We start from the raw sequence: 26,043 nt of genomic DNA on the forward strand, positions 1-26,043 counted from the left end.
AGCGTTGGTTGTCCTTCTGTCATTCTTCTGGTTCTTCCTTTCTCCTGTTATTGTGCTGTACATCTCCTTTTTCTTCTTTCCCTTGTGTAATTATTTTACTGGGAACAAGGGACCAATGACCTCATAGTTTGGTCCACCACAGCTGTTTTAAACCAACCAACATTCTGGGGTTATCGTGTGTTCTGTCTGAACTGTGGTGGCCCAGGGATGGCATCTGTAGGAATCTCTACTTTGGTTCGTACAAATGTCATCAGTGAATCGATTCCCCTTTGTACATCGTTCGCGGCAGAAGCAGTACTGGTGCAAACGAGCTCAGAAATTACCATTTGCAACATTTACCTAACCCCCAGGCATGCCACTTACGTATGTTAAATTGGCCACATAAATCCAAACACTTTTCCCTTTTTCTCATACTTGGTGACTTCAATGAACACCACAGCTTATGGTGGAGTGTACTGTAGTGCTGGAACTTCTACAGCTCCCCCTCTCCCCCATAGCTGATAATGTAGTGGACCAAAGACATTGCAGTAGATATTAAAGATTGAATCGTTGCATCCTTCACAGACCAACCTCACCACTTTTAAGCAACTTCGTGCTAAGGCTTGCTGTAATCAAACAGAGTTAGAAGGGATGCTGGAGTGCTATGTCTCCTCCCTGGAGAAATATGGCTCTTTATCTCAGGTGTGGGCCAATCCCCATAGTCTGATAGGCTGCCAAAGATCAACAGCTGTTCGGGGTCTTGTCCTGTAGGATGGTCCTTCTTCTGATTCATCAGTTCTTGCAGAATACTTTGTGACCCACTTTGCTACAGCATTCCTCTCCTCCACCCTTGGGTGGCTCATTGTGCTTTCATGAGTTCGTTCCTTATGCACATGGGGCCCCAAGCTATTGCAGCCCATTCTTCCTCACCTGACTGCATTTCCTTCCCCATGCTCCTCCCCTCCTGTACATGCTCCTTCCCCTCTGCCCTCTCCTTCTCCACTCACAGTGTTCTTAGTTATGTCGACCTTACTGTCGACTTCGTTTCTTGTATCCCTTCCAGTTTTGTTCCTCTTGCCATTTCTTTTTCACTTTTCCTTTTTGGCATTTTTGATCCCCCTTTTGGCTTTGACCTCCACTACTAAATTTTGTGGCCATAATGTGATCCATTTGGGGAAGAATTCACTCCCTAGCATCTACAATGTGGATTCCTCTCTCCTTCCTTTTCCTCTTCCTTCTCTGCCATAGCCATCCCCTTCCCCTCCCCGCTGGGTCTCTAGTACGTGTATCCAGTCTATGTGGTGCGGCTTTTACGTATCCGTTTGGCTGAGCCCCCTGACAACACAAGTATCACACTTCTGATATCTGAGCTGTTGCCTCACCACTAGGAATGGTTACATGTCATTCTGGAACCTTGTAACTCTGGCGATAGTTACAATTCCAGATAGCCCTTGCTATGGCTGGGTGGTAGCCAAGGTGAGAGCTCCTGATTGAAGTGGGTGGTATCAGGGTGGATGCTTTGCATCTGTGGCCTTTCCTTCCGTGGCTACTCCCTGAGAGGAGGACCAGTCTTCCTGGCTTGGGGTGAAACTTTTGTCCCACTACCTGGTCTGCACCAGGACTGAGGGGGACACTGTCACTGCCACCAAGCTGTTATTTTGTGTGGAACATACTGAAGACAAGTTTGGTGAAGTGGAGTCTCTTGATAATATGTGGTTGTCTTTGCTGTTGATCAAAAGTACTACTGCCACCCAATCTGCAACCTCCGTGCTTGTGATCATCATGGTGACAATCTAGTGTCTGTGACTCCTCACCAGTCTGTGGATATGGCTAAGGGGTCAGTTTTCAAAGGGTCCTCATCCTTCAAATTGATGAGGATCTCTGCCCCAATCTGGAACAATGGGATAGTCGTTCTGTTCGTTGCATTTGTAAAGGTCCTAAGGACAATAGCATCAATACCGATACCTTAGTTCTGGCATTTGAGGGAAACACCCTCTCGGAGAAGATCAGGGTTATGGTTTATCGCTGTCACGTGAAGCCATATGTCCTGCCACCCATCAGGTGTTCCCAGTGTTCGCATTTTGGGATCAGAGGACCCAATATGTGGGGAATGTGGATGTCCATTCTATGAGGGGAGCCCCTGTATTGTGCCACCCGTGTGTTAATTGACACAACGGTCGCTCTCCACACTCAGTTTATAAGAAGGAAAAGGAAAATACAGGAGTATTAAGTTCCTTGATCATTTTTCGTTCACTGAGGCTCATCAAAAATATGACCGTCTCTTCACTCTATGTCTATGACATCTGACATTGCCTCTGTTATGTCCTTTCCCCCTCCTCCCTCCTTATCCTAGTCCTGACAGTCTGTGTGCCCCCAGGTTGCCCACTCTCTCTGCTCCTGATGTCACTGAAGCCTTCTCTCTCTCTCTCTCTCTCTCTCTCTCTCTCTCTCTCTTGGTCCTGTTCTACGTGAACTACAAAAGAGAGGAGGAAGAAACATAGTTACAAGAAAGAGCCTCTCTGGTGTCCCCAGAGGTGCTGACTCAAGAGTCTGACCTCTTATTTATGGATGTCACCCCATCCTTGTTAGTGATGGATGATGACCCAGCTTTGGCCCAATTGTCTCCCTTTCTGCACTTATTTAATAGCATTGTAATGGATACTAATGTCAACTTCTGGAATTGCAGTCCCTTATTTCCTGTTACTCCACAGCTTGTGTCATTCTCCCAGAATCTCATTTTACTTGCTGATGCGTTCGCACATTGGCCCATACAGATTTTGTGTATACATGGATCCCCCTTCATACTACATGGAAGCAGTTGCCATCCGGGTCCACTTGGACTTTATGGACATTGTTTGCAATCCCCATTTCCATTCTGACAGGCCACCTATGCCTGCTGCCCTATAATGGCTGTCTTTCAGCAATTCCCTCTCCATTCCTTCTCCTTGTGGATTTTAATGCCCATTACCCCCTTGTGGAGCAGTGTTTTTTCATGTAGTCAGGGCTCCTCATAGACTAGTTTCTTGTGGACTATTATATGTGTCTTCTTAGTGATGGTTCCTCTATACATTTCAGTGTCGCTTATGGCCCTTTCTGTGCCGTAGCTCTTTCGCTCAGTTTTCCTCCCTTTTTCACATCATTACACTGATTGCTGCGCAATTACCTCTGTGGCAGCGACCACTTCTTTTTGATTCTCTCTTTCCCTTCACTCCTACCAATGGCCAGGTTAATCTGCTGGCTTTCCATCACACTGATTGGCTTCTTTATACTGCCCTGGTCATGTTTACCACCTCTTTGTAAGGTCGTATTGATGAAGTCATCCGTGACATGTCATGTAAGATTATTCACACTGCCAGCATTACCATCCCACACTGGGCAGGCCTCATTCAGTGCTGTCCGGTCCCATAGTGGAGCATAGCCGCTGCCATCACCATCCCTGATTGCCGTCGAGCCTTTCAACATCTTAAGCGGCACCCATCCTCCGCCAGTCTTATTACTTTTAAATACCTTTGTGCCAAAGCATGTTATTTAATCAAATGGAGCAAACAGATACCTTGGGAATGCTTTGTCCGCCCCCTCCACCAGGTTCTTCTGTCCCTTCATCACGGGTGTGATGAAGGCGAGGTGTAGCTCTCCACTTATGTTTAGGCGTTGTCAGGCGGAATACTACAATTAGCCTTTTACTGAATGGAATGTATTCTGGCCCCCTCTTCTTCCCATGATTCAGCCCCCAGCACTGATTCTTTCGATAACAGATTGCTTCAACACCTCAATCCTCCAAAGTGACAAAATCTGCTTTCGATGTTTAACTGTATTTTGTTTCAAAGTGCTTTCCCCTCTCAGTGGAGGGACAGTACTGTGGTTTCTGTCTTTAAGCCCAGAAATGATCCCCTCCTCCCTTGATAGTTACCAGTTGATCAGTCTGACCGACATACCCTGCAGGTTATCTGAACGGAAGGTGGCTCGTTGGCTCCACTGGGTCTTTGAATCTCGAGACCTTTTGTCTGCTTACCAGTGCAGTTTTAGGGAGGGCAGTCTCAAATCAGTTATCAGCTTCAGTTGGAAACCGCAGTTTGGCAGGCCATTTCACAGCGCCACCATCTTGTCACAGATTTCTTCGATCTTCGTGAGGGCTAAGACATGGCTTGGTGCCATTACATCTTACTTGGATTCTATGAGTGGAGTCCTTGGGGGCCCCTCCAGATTTTTGTTCTCCAGTTCCTGTCCCATGCGTCATTCGGAGTTGAGGTTGGAACTGTTCACAGCTCTCAATTAACACAGGAGAATGGCATTCCAAAAGTTTTCATATTAAGTGTCCTTCTTTTCTTATCCTATTAATGGACTCATGGCCACTGTCGGACCGTTGGTCATTCCTGCTCTGTACGTGGATGAATTCTGTATCTGGACTAGTTCCCAATTGGAGGCCTCTGCAAAGCGGCGGCTTCAGGGTGCCATCCGGTGCATTTGCATGCTCTCTCACAGTTTTCAGTTCGCTCACCTTGAATCATGGATAGTGAATTTGTGTCACTGTACTATGGTCCATCATATTCTGGAACTCTACCTCGAAGCCCAACACCTGACCGTTGTCTGCCAGTTCTGTTTCTGAGTCTTCTTTTTGACAGCAAGATTACTTGGCTGCCCCATACGTGCCTTCTGAAGATTGGCTGTTTTCATAAAATCAGTGTCCTCTGCTTCCTTGCCCACACCTATTGGAGTGTGGATAGTTAAACTCTTCTTTGCCTCTGTAGGGCCTTAGTTATGTCCTGTCTCAACTCGGGTTGTCAAGTTTATGGGTCAGCTGCCCTTTCCACACTGCTCCTCTTGGACCTGGTCCATTATCTCGGTGTCTGTTTGGCAACAGATGCATTTTGCGCTAGCCCTGTCAAGTCTTCTGGTTGATGCTGGGATGCCCCCCTCCTACCCGCCCACCCCTTCCACCCCCCTATTGGCAGGCGGTCCCAGCTCCTAGTTTCCTATGCAATCACTGTCCGCTCTTTCCATCCTCACTACTCCTATTTTGTTTCTGTTATGACTCAAGGATGTCACCCTCCCACTGCCCACTCTCAGGTGGGTTTACCGGTTGGACTTCATCTCTCTTCTCTTCGTTCAAATTTTCATCTTCCCACTTTGTCCTGTTCCCGTTGTCCTCTCCTGAACATGCCCTCTTATTTCCTTAGCCCTGATTTTGGATGGGTCTGTCTGCATCTGAAAGCCTCTGTCGCTTCAGTGCTCTCTTTGTTCTGCTCTCTTTTCTGGAAGTTTTAGGATGCTATTGTTTTTACATCAATGGCTGCAAATACACCCATCATGTGGGAGAAGCCTTCACATCTTCTTTTGGTATGGAACACCAGCTCTTGCCTGCCATGTGTGGGTTGTTTGCTGCAGAACTGATGATCATTTACTGGGCCCTTTTCTTTATTAAAGAGCTACCCATCACCTTAGTTTTGGTAGTACGATCTCGATGAGTGGCCTTCAGGCTATCGCTCAATATTTTTCCAGCCACCCCTTAGTTTTTGCCCTCAATGACCTCACGTATCTTGACCATGCTGCTTGTTTGGTTGATTTAATTTTGATTCTCGGCTATGTGGGTATCCTGGGTAACGAGCTCGCCGATCGTCTGGCAATGGGGGCAGTCACTTGACCCACCCCCTCGCCTATTCGTTCTCAATTATCCCTCCAAACGGATTTGTGGCATCATGTCAAATCTCTTTACGCTTAGTCATGGGCCGACTCTCTGCGGGGGTGGGGGGCACAATGCTGTCCAATAAACTTGGTGCAATTAAGGGGCTCCTGCCATGTGGTGTTCTTCATTCCGCCTTCCCCAGTGGGAAGTTACCACCCTCTGCCATCTTGATATTGGCCATTTGAGGTTGACCCATGATTTTTTTTACTCAGTAATGAATGCCCCTTTCTTGTCCGCCTCATTTGTAGTTGCGGGGCATCCCTCATTGTGATCCATATTTTGCTGGACTGCTGCCATCTTAATGGGTATTAGTGGACAATTCTTGCATGGCTACATCTGCCTCCTCTCCCCCTTTCTTTTTTTTTACAGCCTTTCAGCTTTGCCTCTAAGCTGTCCAGGTTTCCTGCCTTTTTTTGTATATTTTGTCTGGTCTTTCGTGTCATTTTCCCCCCATTTTCCTATATCATCTTCCTCTGGTGTTGTCCTCATTGTGTCGTGATCATGGTATGATGCGGGGTCTGGGTGGATTGGCAGCAGTGCTTGGGCCCCATTGCATGTAGTGCCTCTGGGGCACTCCCTGCTCTGCCCCCCCCTCCCCGCCCCCCTCTCTGTTCTCTCCTTTTCTTTGCTGTTGCTGCCATCACGATGTTCCTTCTGCCTCTTTCTTTGCCCACTTTCTTTTCTGATAGAGTGGGCTGTGCTACTGGTGTTGTTCCTCCCTTAGTTTCTGCCACATGGGATCCTGAAACCAATGATCTCACTGTTTGGACCTTCGACCCATCCACCCCTCCCCCTCCCGCCCCAACTGCAAATTGACCAAACAACTAGTTGCATTTGGAACCCTGGCTTTACCCTCTATCAATTTTCTGAACTCCCAAGTTTGTGAACTACCATTCCCTTACAGCCTTTCATCTTGCGTTCTGCCTGTATTCAATGGAAATTAGTTTCCTCCTCTTCCTTCTTTCAAAATTGTCTCCTCCCTCCCTTCATTCTACTCTGTTTATGTATTATACTTCTTTTTTTTGCATTGGCTGTTCTCTTTTTCATATCCCACCTCTGCTTCTAATTACGTACTCTCCTCTGTTATCTTATAACTCAAGTTCTAAAATGGTGACTGATATAGTTTCAATCCTTCTGATGCCTTTTCATTAGTTTTTTCTTGCCTTCATCATGCATTGTGTGTCCCTCTTAAACTGGATGCAGAATGACTTGCATTATTTTTCCCATCTCACTTAGTTTTTGTTCTCTCTTTTCTGAAGAAGGAATCCATGGTTCCAAGAGGCAGGAAAATTGTTTTATCTGTTAAACTTTCTGTTGCCTCTATTTAATTAGCAGCATCAACAACAAACAGCTAAGAAAAGCATCTAATGTTGTTCACGAGATCATTTATATGTTTTTGGGATGCACCGAAAGCTGCTTGCACATCTGACAGTTTCACTCCATTAAGAATGACGTGCCGAATTCCAACTGTTAAGAAGTCCTGCATCCAATCACCAAGCTGGTGCAACATACTCTAATCACAAATGTTGTTCACCTGGTGACTACTGAACATATGAAATGCCTTGTGTAAGGTAGTGAACATATTAATCTGGGTGCTGTGACCTGCCTTCTGGATATTTCGGTTGAAGATAACGTGCTGAGTTTCTCTAGATATCTGCCATTACTACATTGCTCTGTCTCTAATGGCCTCACCCTCCGTTGGTTGTGTTAAACCCTAATCATCCATCCTTCTGTATGAAACATAACGTGTGGCACATGTGCTGGATTTATTTATAAGGTAGTTCATAACTTTTTAAAATGTCAGCTGATGCTCAATGCCTCCTCTGCATGGTGGGTAACAATCTATCTAATTTATATTGTAGTTTTTAAAATGTTGCATAGTTGCAAAGAATTAGTTAAAAACTTCTTTAACTTTTGATCCCAATAATAGCTCTTTATAGTTTTGTGAACTATATTCATAAGTGGAGTTGCTACCCATTTCAGTGTGCACATTTCTTGTTAATGACTTTCTTTTCAGAGAGTTTCCTAAAACATACAGGTACAATTGTAGATATCCACTGTGCAAGGCATATTTAATTTTGCATTTTTCTCATTTTTTTGATTTATTATTATTATTTTTATATTTTTTTTCTTTCAGGCTCTCCACATGTGAAAGATGGTAAGGGCCAAAAGCAACTAAGCATTAAATCATTATTTCCTTCATCCAAGAAAAATAATACAGATGGAACAGCTGAAGAGCGTATGAATGTAGAGACTGGAAGCAGCCAGTTCACAAGCGTTGTGAAATCTGAAACAAAAGAAAACTTTGATAGTAAGTGTTTAATGTTCATACATGTTGTTTAGTATTGTGTTCAGTTACAATTAAGTTGGACATAAATGGAATCTATAGTGAAGGTATTGTTTGAGATCAAAAGTTTATATGGATCTACCCCTATTATTGGTGATGTATAGTGAATTGGTATGATGTTTTCATTTTAGACACAGTACACCATGAGAGCATGCATGGCCACTGAAGGCTACTGAAGGAAACTCTTTAAATACCATGTAATACTCACTTCCTTGATTTGAAGTAATTTAGACTAGTGTTGGTATTTACAGTGGTATATACTGATAGTTATGAGATGAGAAGATTGCTTGGATGTTCATTTTCCCTTAAGCTGACATTGAGCTGTGTGGGCTTGATAGCCAATTTCCTCGCTCTGGGATCATCTTTGCCTCTTAACTTTGGACCTTGCGAGTGGCACCCTCGCTAGCGATAAAAGCGTGATGTGGGAAGGTTTTTGAATCAGAGAGGTCGGTAAGGAACTAGAATTTTTTATCCTAGCGTGGTTTGATGGCTATGTGGAGTTGATTTTGATTGGTTCAATGCTAGCGGAGGCAGCACAGTCTCTTGGTGTCTTAAGGAGCGGAAGATCAGTCCCATCCTGCCAATGCTAAGTAAATTGTCTGTGGCTCTTGTCTCTCCTCATCCTCCTCTTTCACCTTATGGTGAGTTTTGTGTTCTGAAATCAGGTTGTTTGTTACGAATGTTGTTTATTGAAGGTCTTTGACTTGCCTGCCCCCCCCCCCCCCCCCCCCCTTGTTTTAAAAGTAAACCTGTACTTAGTTACGACCTACGAGAATATGTTTTATAATTAATGGTGAAAAGATGTTTTATAATTAATGGCAGTTGTATGTGAGGAATTTTGCTAAGCTTGCTCGGTACGTTAAATGGTTACTGATGATAACGACCCCCCCCCCCCCCCCCCCCCCCGTCCAAGGAAAAGAGGGAGGGGATGACCACACCACTGTACCTGGTTATTTGCTGTTTATTTAAAGCTGTTTTTCTTTATTTGATGCCAAGCTCTGTAAGGCTGTGATACCACTACAGCAGATGTGACACGGGACATAGTTCCTCATTCCATTGCAGCCTCCTTAGCAGACATACCTAACTCGCATTGGTTAGATGAAGAGGAACCATTCCAGAGTATTCACAAGTTTTTTCAACATTTTCAGTGGCAGGGAAAGCAGTATCACCTTGAAGGTACTTGGTAGTGTGGAAATCGGAATGAATGTTTGCTGGGCTTGAGGGACAACATCCATTGTCAGTAAAACTGATTATGTGACTGTGTCATATCTCCTGATTTTCACAGTGTTAATACTTAGGACACATCTTTGTATATATCATGATGCTTTGTTTGATTTGTAGTGACCCAGCTAGTTGCCAGTTCATGTTATTTTATTTCTGCGTAAATTAAATCTCATCTGAAAGTGGGACAGTGCGGTGGTGCAGTGATTAACAGGATAAAATTGTAGGGCAAGACAATCCTCTCAATTGCAAAAGTTGTGATTAAATTGTTGTACTTCTTGTGTCTGTGTGTCGTGTTGACTACTGTTTCAATGTTTCTCATTGGACAGATCTTCTGCTCCAGGGTGATGTTACCCAAAACATCAATTTCCTTCTTCCTGAAATAAGATTCAAAAATTATTTCCTTCTGTGCCTACAACTCCCCCTTGCCTGATGGCTGCAGTGTTTTCACGGCTGAGCTGGTGGCTGTATCTCGTGCTCTTGAGCACATCTGTTCATGCCCTGGGGAGTCGTTTCTTCTGTGAGCTGACTCCTTGAGCAGCCTACAAGATATTGACCAATGCTAGCCTCGTCATCCTTTGGTAGCGACCATCCAGGAGTCAATTTATGCCCTGGAACGGTCCAATCGTTCAGTGGTGTTTGTCTGGATCCCAGGTCACGTCGGATTCCCAGGGAACAAACTTGACAACAGGCTATGAGGAAACACCGCTTATGGAGATTGGCTTCTCTGCAACTGACCTGCATTCAGTACTACGCCGCAAGGTTTTGCGGCTTTGGGAGACGGAATGTTATAACCTCAGTATACACAACAAAATGCATGCCATTAAGGAGACTACGAATGTGGGGAAAACCTCCACACGGGCCTCTCGCAGGGACTCTGTGGTTCTCTGCTGGCTCCGCATTGGAGATGCCTGGGTGACACACGGTTACCTCCTGTGCCGTGATGACCCACCTCAGTGTTGGTGCAGCACCTGGCTGAGAGTGGCCCATATCTTGGTGAGCTGTCATTTTTTTGGCTGCCCTGGGACGAACTTTTCAGTTACCGGACTCGTTGCCTTTAATTTTAGCTGACGACGACTCATCAGCTAATTTAGTTTTAGGTTTTATATGTGATGGTGGGTTTTATCATTCTATATAAATTTTAGCTCATTTCCTTTGTCCCTTTGTGTTCTGCTCTCTAATGATTTAGGGTGGATGTTTTAATTGTCACAGAGTGGCTGGATTTTCCTTTTTGTTCTTGTAGTCGGCCAGCCACGGTCATCTGCTCTCTTGTTTTTCCCCTTCTACATGTTCCTTGCTTCTGTCTGTGGTTTTCTTTCCCTGTTTTGCCCATAGTAGTGTTGGTTTTCCTTCTGTTCCTCTTCTGGTTCTTCCTTTCTCCTGTTATTGTGCTGTACATCTCCTTTTATTTTCTTCTTTTCCTTGTGTAATTATTTTACAGGGATCAAGGGACCGATGACCTTGTAGTTTGGTCCCTTCCCTCCCCCCTCCGTCCTTAAAAAACCAACATACAAACAATCAATCCCATCGGCATTCCAGAACTGGATCCATTTTTTTTATTGATATGACTACCATCCAGCTATCGACCAGAATGAACGGTCACTGCCAAGCTGTGGCAGAGAGCATGATAGACCATCCTATGGTAACATGCTTGATTTCAGTGGTTGTATTACAACCAGGGCCCCTCTGGATGCTTCCCTCCACCACCAGCTTTTCCGATCTGCACAGATGGGAGCTATCCTTAAAACACATTCTCCACTCCTGAAATTATCGTGGCCTCAGCCTACGGTAACCTACTGTCCGCATACTCTCAACTCCACAGTTTGTGCCAACTCTGTCCTATCACCACTTTCTTGTTCACATACCCTTACCCTCACTGTTTTCTGCCCTCTGCTAATGCATGCACCCATCTTTACCCTTTCCCACTCTTCCCTTTTTCCACTCTCCCCCTTCCTCACAGACTCCCAAAGCTGCACCTGGCAATCCTGTCATGCATCCATCCAGTCCCTACACGCTCTGTCAGACAGTGCTCTTTCCTCCCCCAACCTGTACCCTGTTATCCCTCCCCCTTCCCCACCTCATTCTAGAATGCTGCGTTCATTCAGTGTGACAGCTGCATTCTGGTCCAACCTGCCGGAGATGGCAGCCGTGTGTGTGTGTGTGTGTGTGTGTGTGTGTGTGTGTGTGTGTGTGTGTTTTAGAGAGAGAGAGAGAGAGAGAGAGAGAGAGAGAGAGAGAGAGAGATTTGTTTTTGTTGTTGTTTGGGTAAAGAGTGAAGTAATAATTTTTGTTCTATTAAAGGTTGCTCTTCATTGAACAAACATGAAACGGAAAATGGTGAAAGTTCAACATCTGTTGATACTTCTAGCATGAAAAAAGAGGTATCTGTTGATTCTGAAGGAACTTCAGCACCACATCCACAGGAAAAGAAACCAAGACTAGCAGAATGTGAGCCAAGTGGAAAAGAGTAAGACAAATTGATTTATCAGCTTACTGTGTTTAGGGTGCTGGAATTTTCTATGAATAGTAGCAACAACCATAGTGTTACCTGCTTTCCTGTAGATGCATTGAAGTTGCTGATGGCAGACATCTTCAAAATATTCTGCAGTACTTTATTATTAATTACAAAGTCCACTGCCAGATTTCCAGGTACAAATCGTTTTCCTCAAATTCCAATACACTTTCTAATACATTCTTGAAGAAAATTTTTACGGTTTCAGCTGAAGTTGAGTATACGTAACCATATTAATTTATCATCAATCATACTTGTTAGTCATTCAACATATTTTGCTTTTGCATCTTTTATGTAATCACCAGCCATTGGATTGTATTGTCCATCTTTTCTTGTATTTGGAATTCAGTGAATTTCCTTGGACCACGAACCATCCATGCCAAATGACTTGCTGACCTAAATTTCCTTTCATTGCAGTCATAATTATAACTGCCTTTCTTGTTTGTTTGCTGATCAGTTTGTTTTTCAATTCTTTATAGTGATTTCTAACATGCATCTATCCATTTCATGCGAAGCAGTCATCAGTGTTTTAAAGATTTCCGCACTGAAAGTACAGGTATTATGACAACAATTTAGAATTGGTGGTACGTAATAAACTTTCCTGGTTCCTGTGTACTAGAAGTGTCATTAACTGTTTAGTTTCTCAAAAATATTCCATGCCATTATTACTTTTCTGTTTATTTGTAAACTGCCCTAAACCCAACAACAAATAAATTGGTTCTGTGATTTGTTAATTTGTGCTGTTTCCTTTCCATAATGTTGATTATAATAAGTAATTTTTCAGGCCTACCTTGCTAACAACAACTAACAAACCAAAAGTACTGGAGACCTGGGAGATGTTGTGGATTAAAGCTCCCTCTTAGTGTGTTGAAATTTAGTTGACACCTGTACACTTATGGACTTCCTTTAACTTGCAAATTTAAGACGATAATACAAAATTTAAATTAATTTTTACTCTTAAATTATTATTTTTTTTCTTTCTTATTTGGAAAGTAACAGGACGCTATCTCTTTTGTCATAGTACCAGATACTACTGATGTAATTATAAACAGCATCTTCTCTGCTTCAGCTATCTGTATTATGTAAATATTTATTACTAAAAATGTATAAATATATCTAAAAACAAAGATGATGTGACTTACCAAATGAAAGTGCTGGCAGGTCGACAGACACACAAACATACACACAAAATTCAAGCTTTCGCAACAAACTGTTGCCTCGTCAGGAAAGAGGGAAGGAGAGGGAAAGACGAAAGGATGTGGGTTTTAAGTGTATAAAAATAGATAGCATTTTTTTTTTTTTTGAGTTTTTACGAATTTACTTGCAAACCTCCATCCAGAAACTTTTATGAAATATTGTTTGGTTAATGTTAGTTAATAGACAGTGCAAGCACAGTGGGCAATATTTTTCTGTGTAAACTGTTAAAAATTTTTGAAAATTCTGCATATTTCGCTTCACTGAATTTCTAGTGTCAAATATGCACTGTTCCCAGCACTCCTCTGTTTATAACAAACGAGTGAGAACTTGCACATAAAGCATTCTGCGTCGAGTTTTGTGTTTGGTGTGAACTAGATACAATATCAATGAGACGTGTGGACTATGAAAAAAGACACAAGGAGGTGGTGTTTAAGAAAAGTGAAAAACATTTCACAGTTGTTGGAAATCTGTTAAAGGTATTGCAAAAATATCTTGGGCCTCAAGTAATGGTATTAGCATCACAGCCATTGTGCAGGAATTGCTACACTCACTACAAGAAGAAATTTAGTGACAACCCACCACAACAATCACCATCACCTGAATGTGAAACTTAAGAAGACAATGCACATATTTATATTCCTGGGGGTGAAGTTTTTGATGGATTTAATGCTAGCATTTCTGCTGTAGTCCCTACTACATCCCCCCTTAAACGTCCAGGAAAAGTAAGAAGTATAAGAAGAAAACAGTGTGTAAAAAGAAAAGTGGAAAAAATTGAAACAAGTTTGACACAAGTAATATTTTCAAAATTTTGTGAAGTGTGTAATGTAGACGCACTTGGTGCAGGACCTGAAGAAGGTGATATGTGCAGGAAACGTGATATGTGGTTTTAAAACCTAAATACTGCTATCACAGCGGCCACCTATACTGAGAAAGTACAGTTACTGACACTGACACCACATAGCTACACCAAGCAGCAGATACAGAAATACGTACCCACTTCTTCACATTATTTGATTTCAAAAGCTTGTAAAATGAAGAATGAGAAAGGTATTTGAGCATGCCCAGATTCTTACTGTGGGCATCTGTTGCAAGGTGATACACTTACTGTTGCTCTTGAATATTACCTTAGTGATCACAAAGATTGTAGTAGGCAAAGTCCTCACCAGGCTGATGTTATCCCTGTTAGTGAAAATGGTGGAAAAAGTTAAAAAGGTAAAAAGATATATGACAAGATCAATAAGAGAAGCATATCTCCTAATGAAAAAGGAGAATTTAAAAATTGGTCTCACAAAATTCTACTCCTTACAGCCAAATGTTAAAATGCCAGCCAGTGAAAGAAGTATGCACATGTATTTACTGCACTAAATTGAAACTTTTGTTTTACAATAAGCAGTGTCATAGGAAAGAAGTCCACAAGAGATAGACCTGATGCTTTAGTGTATATGTCAAGACCCGCTGGACAAATGTTGGTTGTAGGAGTGTGCAATGTGTCCTGGTGCTGAAGTGATGACTATTAAAGCATTACACTCTCAGGATACTGACAGTGACATAACCTATGCACTGTGGGAGGGAAGAGAGTTGGTGAAGAAGATAGTAGAACCAGAGAAGTTTGTTACAGAGGTTAGACGTTGGGTCACGAAAGGAATGGCTCACCATCATGTCCGAAGGATTCAGAGACAGGCCATAGCAGAAGTAAAATCGTCAACCAGTCATGGAAAACGTGCATGTGATGGTATAGGAGGTATCTGTAAACATTGTCCAACAAGATTAAATCTCCAGCATAAAGCTGTTGATGCTATGAGATGCTGCTGGTTTTGTATACACCATATCAACATTAGTAACAAATATGAAACTCTTAATTCTAAATGAAAGTACATTAAGGAAATTCCATTTAAAAAAGAGAGAAGAGTGGTCTGCTATGAAGCCTGCAGTAGGAATTTGATTGAGCCATTTAATTCCTTGTGTGTATGACAATCACAGGTGGGTAGGACAGTTAATAAGTCTCTCTCATGAGCTGCAAGGTATAACTGCCTCCTTTATGAACAGGGCCCTGCTAATGCTTTCAAATGGCCATCATTAAAAGGTCAGTGTGCAGTTCCCATTTCCCAAGTACTGCTCTTATTGGATCATCCTTGTCCGTGTGTAAATTCAGCTCGGCTATACAAGTTAAATGAGAAGCAGGTGGAAAAAAAAGAAAAACAGATGAACTCTTTTCAACAGAACAGTGTTGATTGTTACATTGTAAGCAACTTTGATTCATGGAAAGTCATGAAGAAGTAAAATTATGACAGAAGACAATAATAATTTGTGAATAATATCATAAAAAGAAAACCGGGTATAAATATTTCATACATCTCATTTTTGCTATAAAATTCTTTTGAACAAAATTATGAATTGTTTTCCCACTCATTTTTAATGTTGTAAAGTAATTATTTTGATTCAGAAATACCAGTTTTGCATGACATTTACTTAAAATCAGCACTCATTAAATATTTAGGTGTCCATGATTTTTTTTGACCTTGAGAGCAGAGCTAGGTCTACCTAAAACTTTCTCACGTTTTGTACAGACAAGTATTGGCACTCTGATTGTACATTCCCTAAGTATAATACCAACTAATGTGCCATGAAATTTTAGAACATGTAGAATGGAGTTTTTGGAGAAAATAATTTCTAAATAACCAAAAAATTTCAGATTCTTTCATCTTTATGCGCAAATGTTTTGACAGTTTAAAAGTTTCATGCGTTGATGTCATAGCTGACAGTTAGCACTCCTTCCACTTTATTATTTCTCAAGACAGTTAACATCCTGTGACTATTCATATTTTCAAAACATAATTTTGAAACTCACCAAAAAGTCACAAATTTTCATAGTTTATTTTTACAAAATAACTGGAAAAAGAGCTCAGAAGTGTTTATTTATTAATCATGTCTCATAGTATTGGGGAAAAAAGTATTTATTGAAAATACATTCAGATCTCTCTCTCTCTTTCGGTTTCTTTATTACAATTTTTCAATTTTCCCTTTTTGTTACGACATTCTCACAAATACTTTCATTTCAAGAGGACTGTGGTGTTTTAACAGATCATCAGAAAATCAAAATATTGTAGTTTTGGAGAGGTATCATGTGGAACTTTAACATACATTTTTTTTTCAGCAAACTTTGAAATAGTGATGTGACACATTCACTCTCGACCTGTATGATTTGAGATGCAATCGCCCAGATATTTTAGTTTTATAACATTATGATTTGAAGTAAATAGTATATAACAGTGAATTTTGGTTGTGATCAGAGATGAATTACATACATTGTGTGGACAAAACTTTCTTTAGTTTTTGCTGTTACAGAATTTTTGTGTTTTTATTATTACCTGTAGCCTAGCAATATCTAGGTTAGGTGGGAACGTGACTGTTTGATGGTGAATCGGTGACACCACCAAATGTGAAAGCAAAAATTGATTGTGGTGAGAGATTGACCTGTAGCATAGCCCGAGGTGTAGGTTAGGTTGGGAGGGGGCCCAAATATTGGTTGTGAGTTGGCGAAGTGAATAAATGTGAAAGCTAGAAACTGGTTCTGTTGTTTGACTGACATGTAGCATAGGCCAAGGTATATGTAAGAGTGATGTCTCTCTGCCTGAAAGATTAGTGGCAGTGATAAATAGATATTAGCGTAAGTTCTGTTAATAGTTATTTCTGTGTTGCGCAGATTCTTTTGATCTAACCACATAGAAAGGGGGTCGGTTTGCTTAAGGGAGGTTATTTCATCCTAACCTAAAGAAAAATTTACTAAGGCGTATTTCTTTTCAGAGATATTATGTTTTAATTTTCTGATCCGAGTTTGTCTGTAGTCACCATAATTATTAAAGTTGCACTTGGTGTTCTTGTAAGTATCCAATGGGAAATACTGAAACAGATGAGTTGAGCTTCTTTTGAGTGGACAGTTCGATTTTACTCCTTTGTGTTTTCAGTTACAGCCTCCGAAAGAGTTTTTTACAGGGATCTTGTCCTTTTGGAATACGAATGCAGTTAACTGGTGTAGCTTGCACAGTTTTGTAGCTATTCATGGAAAGTGTCCAAAGTGTGATGGGGATATGAGCCTTATTTGTCACACAAAAGATACAGATGGGGTGCAGTGGATAAAACAGTGAATCAATTTTCAACATAATCACCCTTTATTTCAATACGACTTCACATCAGTGAATTAACAACTCGGTGCTTTTCAAAAAGTAAAACGATTTCCCATGTTTGCACCCCTCCCCCCATATAGTGTAGTCAATGAAGATTAACATATTCTGGCCCTCCTTAGCTTCTATAATTATCTAGTCATACCTTGATTACCTGCACACTGTTGCTCAACTTCTAGAGACTTTACACCAACTCTTACATGGTATTGTTTGGAGAGGTGTGGCATGATCTGTGCATAAGGGGAAGTGGTCATGTGAGGGGAGGGGAGGGGGGGGGGGGGAGGACTGCAAGCAGGAGGAAGGTTGTGCACCTTGCTACCAACCATCTAAAAGATATTGCGGTATTAAACACATCTGCAGCTGATACTTAATCTGCTCATGTAAGTGATGCTCTTGTTAATAGCCATTGTTGGTGTCCTGTGAAATACCATTGCTCTTATATTGTTTCTCTCACTGTCTCCCTTCAAGGAACGGGAAAGCCAGCACAATCACCTCAAGGTGGCCCACAGCGCAACCCACTGAAGCACAATTGCCAACAACCTTCTGCCTCCATGTTACTACTAGAGCTCCACACATGCATTGCTCTACATGAGGCGTTGCCTGCTTACCTTGTGCACGGAGATCGAACCAGCGAGTCTTTCATACTAAACCTCTAGCCAACCCGGGATGCAAGGTGACACACTCGTGGCAGAAAACCTACCTTAGTGTTTTGTGCTGGCATATGTTTAGCACAAATCTGACAGTTTCTTACTGTATCTTTAATGTCTCTGTCCATTCCTTACCAAATAAACTGCTGCAAATTTTTTGCCAGGTTTGTAAATAACTAGAATGTCCACCTACTGGACACTCATGAAAATATTTAAATCTTTATGAAATTAGCTCTGTTGGTACCACCACCTGAGGCTTTCCATCAACTTTTGGTGTACTTCACAACATGTTCCTTAGGTGAGTAGGGTGGCTCCAACTCTCCACTATGTAGCTGTTCCTTAATACCCTTGATGACTACACCTGGTCTTGATGCTCCTTAATCCATTTATACAGTGACGGAAAGTCCATCAAAATTAACTTGCTCAGGGTGAGAGGGCTTACTTGGTGACGTCCCCTTTATGTGAACAGCCTCAAACCTACCAGGTGTAGAAGTATGAAACTGGAATTTTCCAAGAGACAGTGCTAGCTGCCAGTGTCGGGCCTGTGAGACCATGTCTGCAATGCCATCTGCTTCCTGTAGTCGCTGACGACAAATGTCAATACACATTAACCCAAGTCCCATACATTGGTATCTGTTTCACACCTGTAAACATGTCGAGTTTCGTGCGTATGAATTACGATTTGCGCACAGCATTGGTTTTCTGTTATCTTTTGAAGAAAACCACTGCAGAATCGCATTGATTTCGTGTTGAGGCTTTCGGCGAACATGCTCATGAGAAAACAGTGTTTAGAGTAGTTCAAATAATTCGAAAATAGTGATTTTGACGTGAGAAATGACGAGTGTGGGGAAACTACTGACACAGTTCGTAGATAACAAATTGCAGGCCTTATTGGATGGAGATATTATTCAAACTGAACAGGAACTCGTGGAACAATTGAATGTGATACAGAAAGCCATTCTTCTTTGGTTGAAAGCTGTGGGAAATGTGCGGAAAGTGGGGTTCCGCATGAACTGAATGAAAGACAGCAAGCAAATCGAAAGACCACTTGTGAAATGCTGCTTGCCAAATACAAAAGAAAGTTGTTCCCCTTCGAATAGTGACAGATGATGAAAAGTGGATACATTTGAGAATCCTAAGCGTCTTAAATCATGGGTGCATCGATGCAATCCATTGACATCCACTGCAAGATTACCGTATTTACTCGATCTAAGCCGCACTTTTTTTCCGGTTTTTGTAATCAAAAAAACTGCCTGCGGTTTAGAATCGAGTGCAAAGTAAGCGGAAGTTCTGAAAAATGATGGTAGGTGTCGCCACAACTAACCTCTGCCGTCAAATATATGTCGCGCTACACAGGTATGCTTTGCAGGCACAAAGATAAATACTGGCGCCAAAACCTCTGTGTCAGTAAATAAATTAAAAGGTAGAAGAATGTAAACATTATGCTATGTATTCTTTCGTGTTTGCTGCTATTTCATTTAAATCCTGTCTGCCTAATAAACTACGAAACTAGAACACCAAACGCGGAAGAATATACATATCATATCATATCGTGTCATGTTTATATTCGTATTATTCTTATGCTGAATAGTGATACAGTCAGAAACTAAGCACGGCAACTGACTAGATTTTTAAATCTAAGATGACCCTAATTTCTGTGCAGAATGTAATGTACTAAATAGTCGTCTGCAAAGATTTTCAAACGGAGAAAAATTTTCGCTAAACTCTCGTTCAGAACATCTTCTATCATACGCAGCCTATTATTTGGTTCTTGTTGATCATTATCAAAGAAAGCAAAGAGAACGGCACTTATCAGATCAAAGGAAAATAAGCAGTCGATTCAAACCAGACGAAGCACGCGAAAAAGGAAGGGTACCCTTATAAATACGGATGGAGCGCCTGACACATAGCAATGGCTACCTGGTAAAGCTTAACTGTTAAGCTTACGACTTGAACCAAACTACTGTAGCTGTATCTTCATCCATTCGACCTCAATTGTGTTTCACGTTACAATGGACCAACTGTTTTTCGATTTGGAGGGCAGATCTAAAACTTTTCTCTCACCTTGAATTTAGAGTCTCAAATTTCAGAAGCGGCTTAGATTCGGGGAAAATTTTTTTTCCTTGATTTTGAGTCTCATTTTTCGGGTGCGGCTTAGATTCGAGTAAATATGGTAAATCACTTTGGAAAGAAAAGAGTGCTCTGTGTGTGGTGGGATCAGAAGGGTGTCATCTATCATGAGCTATGATTGATTTAAATTGAACATTATGTGAAAAATGGCCAAAATATGGAAAAAGGCAACACAGTCATATTTGGGGAAATACTAGGGCATGCATCTCATATTCTAGTGGAGCAGTGATTCCCAACTCGACTGTCAATATATCTCTATAGTACCCACACAGTTCTCGTATATGGAGCCTGTGCTCATTCTTAATTACTCCTAATCTTTTGGTGCCAGCTTGCTTGCTGGTGTTGCCTCCCATTCTGCCTCAGGAATATTACCTTGTACCAGTTTGGTTTGCATACGATAGTGCTCACGCAACTGATGCCTGAAATAATAACTAGTGTCTGCCCCGTCAAGTACCCCAGTCTTCCATATAATATCTGAGCCTATAATAAATGGAATTGACAAATTGGCAATTATCCTAATGTTAACTTTCCACGTATAACCTTGTATTCCCAATCTGATAACCAACATCCCTCGGACTGGGTATTGTTACTTGGGTTCCTCCTGTTCAGTATTTCCGCATTTGCAGCAACTGCTGTTTCTATTGATCCACTCCATGTCTGATGCCGGCACTACACTGACTGACTCCACCAAGCCACAGACTGCTTCATTTTTAACATAGTGACGTATGTGTGTCAGCTGTTTAGACTGTCTTGACTTCATGGTTGTAATTGCCCCAACCTGCACTTCTCCCATAGTCGCCATGCGGGATAAAGTGGTCCAACTGTCATTGGTCAGTCCCCATGCTTTGACTTACAGAACATTTTTGGGCTAGATGTGTGCTTACAGAACATTTTTGGGCTAGATGTGTGCTTACAGAACATTTTTGGGCTAGATGTGTGGGTTTGACACAAGCAAAAACTGTAAGTTGTCTTGGCCTACACATGTGGTATTGTCACATGGTTTGGCTTCTATAGTTCATTTCTCTTTCGTTCGCTTGTAGACATAAGCCACCTCTTGCATGTGGCTACCCGTATCACCCAAGGTAGCACAATCATAGGGTTTCTCACACACACTGCTCTCTGTCGATCCTCTAGCTGTATACCCTCAGGAATATGTCGGTGAACTGCTTCTAAGGACCTTGCACATGTTCATAATGAAGGAGCATCTGCCGTGCCCTGTGTGATGTAGATCCCTGCATGTCCTCTCATGATATTTGTGCAAAGTTTCACCCTGGTTAATGGAGTTTTTTGCACTGTTTCCAACAAGTCTCCATCAACCTTTGTGGCTACTGTTTGTAACAATTCCTCCTTTCTAACATGTAAGGCTCCACCCTTCTCTTCCATTTTATTTAAAAAATACAAAAACTTAACTGCCTACAGGACAGAACTTGCTGAAAACTCACTTGCCTCCAGCAAAATGCCTTAAAGCTGATTCAACAATTTGCTGAGGTGACTAAACCCTGTATTCCCTGCCGTTTCATCTACTGAACCCTTCTCTTCTCTCAGCCTCAATCCAAAACTGGCCCACCACAGATAAAACATTAAACACGTGTTGCAGTTCCACCAACTGTGATCAAGTAGAAGTGATTTTAGTCACCAACAACAAAGCCTTAATTCTGTTCCTATCATGTTCCAGCTTCGCACCCAGCTTCTGAACTTTAACCTGCTGATCTGATTCTTAATCAGCGGATGATGACAAATATCAAGCTCTTCCAATGCCTTCTGGATTACTGGAAAGTGCAGATTCTTGGGCAACACTACCAGTGATTTTGACCTGACCTCCTTCACGTGCTCCAACATTTCCGAGACAGTACCCTGCGTTTAGCTCCTCTAATTGCAATTTCATACATCAGTTCCTCCCAATGGAGGTAACTAGCATCTTGAATTGACATTGGTCCCATTTTGTGGGTTTAAGTAGCATTTACAACAATGCATCCAATTGGCTGCTCCAGTAACACTACCATCTGCAACAGGAGTGTGCAGGCGTAACTCAGTAACCACATTCTGTGGCGTACCACTAGTAATCAGAGTTCAACATCATGAGCAGTTCTTGAGTGGATGGCTGGGTAATTATCCCAGTTACAATACATTAACAACCACATATTTGCAAGGCTGAAGAATATAATTATTTCACAGCATTCTGAAACTATCATCATCCACATGTAACCTCCCCCTCACTTACCGACCTTAATGACAGTGAAAAATTAAACCGCGTGTACCTAATGGAAATTTGGGAAAAGCAATCGTCACCGAAGTTAATCTATCGGTAAAGAGGGAGGAAAGGGTTACATCTAAATGAAAGGAAAAATGCAAATGAAACTGGTGGAAATCAATTTTGAAAAAGGGGTAAAGTTAATAAAGAAAGTAAATGTGCGGCCGTTACGTTAACAATTAACTAGCGGTAATTAGATATTTGAGATTTGGGGGAAATCACGGTCGCCAGTCCTAAGGACAATTACTATAGTAACTGAAAAAGAAAGGTTATTACACATATAATTAGCACTAGAAGCGTGGCAACTGAAGGTTGACACGTGTAGTGTGAAAACTGAAAGTTTGTCAGAAGTAATAAATTTCGCTACACTCTGACTTAATTTAGCAAAAGAATTAATAAAACCGGAAAATCGAAAATTAATTTAGTGACTGAAGTTAATAGTGAGCTTTCTTTCTGAAGCACATCGAAATCCAGTAAAATACGGTTAGTCTTGGACTACCTCAACAATCATTTCAAAAGCAACTTGACTCTACGCAATTTAGAAACAAGATATTTAACTTTGAACTTGAATTAAATGATTCTGAACTATTAACAATAGTAAAATTTAGTACGTACCAAGCTGAGCCGCAGTCACAGGTAAGCTAAATTATGCTAACAAAACTCGCACTCTAAATTTGTGCTCGTGTAACCTAAATATTGTAGCCAGCTACTGAACTTTGAAATTAAAGCAGTGAAATCTAATCATATTATTTTAATGCTGGCGTTTGAATTTCAACGACACTCGGGTTCATTTCGGAAAAGGAAGGGACCCTGCTTGGCAATGCAATTGGGACAATGAGCAACAAAGGTTCATGCTAAGTTGCTGTAATTTTGCGAGGCAAATGGAACAATTTGAAAAGCTGAGGTCTGCCATACAGTTCTGAAACTTTACGTGCTTTTAGTCTTCCTTGTTGGTTGATTGAAGGTTTGAAGCCGTCGATCGAGGAGGTGGCGACAGTCACTCATTGTCGGCCGTCGCTGTTGCAGAAGCGGGATGTTGGCGCGCCTTCTTCTCGACACGGTCACCAGGCGAAACGGGCTCTTGATGTGCGCCAGCTAATGCTTCCCGTCCGCGACACCATGTCAGAAACTATCATCGCGAGTCGAGCGCAATTACATGCTGCCAAACCCCGAAAGCGCGGCAACTCGCGGGAGCGTCACACAACACACCTGCTCCACTCGTTACTCCCGCCAGACTCTCACTGTTCCGCCCGCGCTCCACGCGGCAGAGTTCACACTACCAAAGATCCTACAAACTTTGATTCTTCACACGACCTATCGATGTAATCGTTCGATAGCAGTTTTCCCTAGGCAAGACCCAGCGTAAAAATACAAATAATATTTACGAAACAAACCAATTATACATCGACATGAGTGCATAAATATATATATACAAACAGTAAAACAATTACAATATATAAAGAGACAGAAATGTCATATCTTGAGGTAACAAAACAAGGAAAAAAAATAATAGTACAATAGATGGAAATTGGAGTATATGCATTTCCGGCGTTACACGTGCCCCACATTGTCTGAGGATGTTCGTGTAACGTAAACAGACTCAGAAAATGTCCCAAAAAAGAAACAGCGGAAATGCATATGCTCAAAACATCAACAAAATTTAGCATTCGTCTAATTAATCATAAATCAATTTTTAGACCATAATAATTGAGTGGAGACACTCCTAATCTTATTCCACTCTGTCATCTTGCACAAAATAAAACAGGTTGACAACATATTAAAATTCATAGAAGATATAGAAAATGGTTTAGCTATTCCAAAATCGTTAAAATTCGTAACACTATGAGAAATGGAATACTATTTGCAAAATTAATCAGAGTACATGGTCATAAAAACAGGTAGATCAAAATACGCAAATTAATAATTAATTACATAGAATACACAGTTTTACATAACCTTTTCATAATTAATATCTCGTCATGAGATTCCACTTAACGCTAAACAAGAAAATAATATTCAGTAGATCGAAAAAAACATAAATATTGACAGCAGAATTCTTTCACATCAGCTGTCCGGGAAGAAAAACTATTCCGCCTTTCGTACTCGCAAGTACAAAGAATGCCGACAGCGGCACAAGAGCCAACAGCGGCACAAGAGCCGACAGCGGCTCGCCTCGCCAGTATTGTTGCGCCCGCGTGTGCGGCACGCTTGATCTCACTCGCCCTTGTGACGGCGTTTCCAGAACGTCCGTTTCACTGAATTCTTTAGGAAAAACTCACTCCCGAGTAATCTCAAGGAGTCCCTTAATACTATCACAGTGGATAACTCAACACTGTCCATCATCACACGCATGTACTAGCCTGAAACTTAAAACAGCGTCTAAGTACATCGGCAATGACTAGTAAATCACATATTTATGAAATCTTACAGCTATTTACAAAACCATATTTACATTCCTTAATCTACTGTGACTCAGCTGAAAACTTAAACTAGCAGCTTGGATTTTTCAGTTGATTAGATCATGATTAAATTGATTAAAATTAAATTGATTAATCAAAACGCGCTTTAGTGTCATGACGACGTATGCGAGCATCGGCTTTTAGCTTCATTACTTCTCGCAAACGATCCTTTTTCACACCAATACTAATGTCAATCCGTGGAGGGAATTTGATTATCTCTTCCACTAAACTTGTACTTCTGTCACCCAACAGGATTTCCTCTGGAGAAAATCCCGTAGATTCATGTCTCAAGGTGTTCATAATTCTCTCAAATACTGCTACATATTTGCCCCATGCCCTATGGTTGTGATGGCAATAGGTACGGGAAAGTCGGCCTCGTCTTTGTTCGTGTGTTACGTTTGACACACCGTCTACAATACTTTCCAATTCACTTTCTACATTATTGTCAATGCCGAGATTCTTCACATTACAGTAGTTCAGCTTCATACCTACGTCAATACCATCCGGCCAGTTAACAATGTGTATAGGCTGGTATTGCCTATGCACACCGTCTCCTGCCTCGTCAAAACTAACTACTATTGTTTTATCTTGGGACGTACATGTCAACGTTTTGCTTTCGCAGTTAATCGCTGCACGGTACTTTAACAGCCAATCTAACCCGATAATTACTTCCGTAGTTAAGTCTGGCACGACGACAAACTCTTGTTCAAATCGTGCCCCACATATCTCGAAGTTGACAAAAATCTGTTTTGTGACCGGTTTACTGGCCTTCCCAGTAGCACCGATAATTTTCACTCCTGTTACTGGCACAACTACGATGCCAGGTCTGTCTTTCAGTAACTCAAATATTTTCCCAGATACAGCACTCAATTCTGCACCGGTGTCAATCAACACGTTTAGTTGTAGGTCGTGCATATTAACAGACACTACTATCTGTCTACACTTGTTCTCGACTGTTTCTTTATTTTCCCACAGTAAATCCTCGTCTATATCCAGGTCATTCCAGAAAAAACCATCCGGCTTTGATCCTAAATCCGGTTTATCTGGCGGCTTTTTCAGCCTCTGTTCACACACAGTTTTAATTTCAACACGTTTGTCCTGAGGCTTAGTCTGTAGCGTCGCCTCTAATATCGAAACCTTTTCCTGTAACTCGTCAACTAGTGAGTGTTGCTTTGCTATCAATTCACTAATTGTCACCTTCGTTGATTCCTCTTTAGTCAGATTGATCTCATCTGCCAATCTACCTGGAGAAATGTGCCCAGTAGCATCTGAAATTACTTCCTCTGGATCTGCGCAACCCGCACTGCTATCGTCTGACCGTATAACGTCAGCTCTAACCTCATACACACTGTAATCTACGTGGTTTTCTACCAATCGTGTCCGGCTATCACTAAAATTTTCGTAATCTTTCTCCTTAATACTCTCGCAACGTTTAA

General features: G+C 41.5%; 1 protein-coding gene across 3 annotated transcripts in view; it reads left to right on the forward strand.

The window, feature by feature from the left end:
- Positions 1-26,043, forward strand: part of LOC124797996 (DNA (cytosine-5)-methyltransferase 1-like) — a 245,355-nt gene that overhangs the window by 20,158 nt on the left and 199,154 nt on the right. For 2 of the 3 annotated variants that reach the window (XM_047261182.1, XM_047261183.1), the window contains exons 3-4: positions 7,800-7,973; positions 11,532-11,697. In XM_047261182.1, coding sequence (XP_047117138.1) covers positions 7,800-7,973; positions 11,532-11,697 — 340 coding nt within the window. Of the gene's footprint in view, positions 1-7,799; positions 7,974-11,531; positions 11,698-13,910; positions 13,916-26,043 lie in introns of all 3 variants that reach the window. The other variant, XM_047261181.1, reaches the window with a different exon arrangement.

Source organism: Schistocerca piceifrons, chromosome 5 (genome assembly GCF_021461385.2).
Source record: "Schistocerca piceifrons isolate TAMUIC-IGC-003096 chromosome 5, iqSchPice1.1, whole genome shotgun sequence".
Lineage (NCBI taxonomy): Eukaryota > Metazoa > Arthropoda > Insecta > Orthoptera > Acrididae > Schistocerca > Schistocerca piceifrons.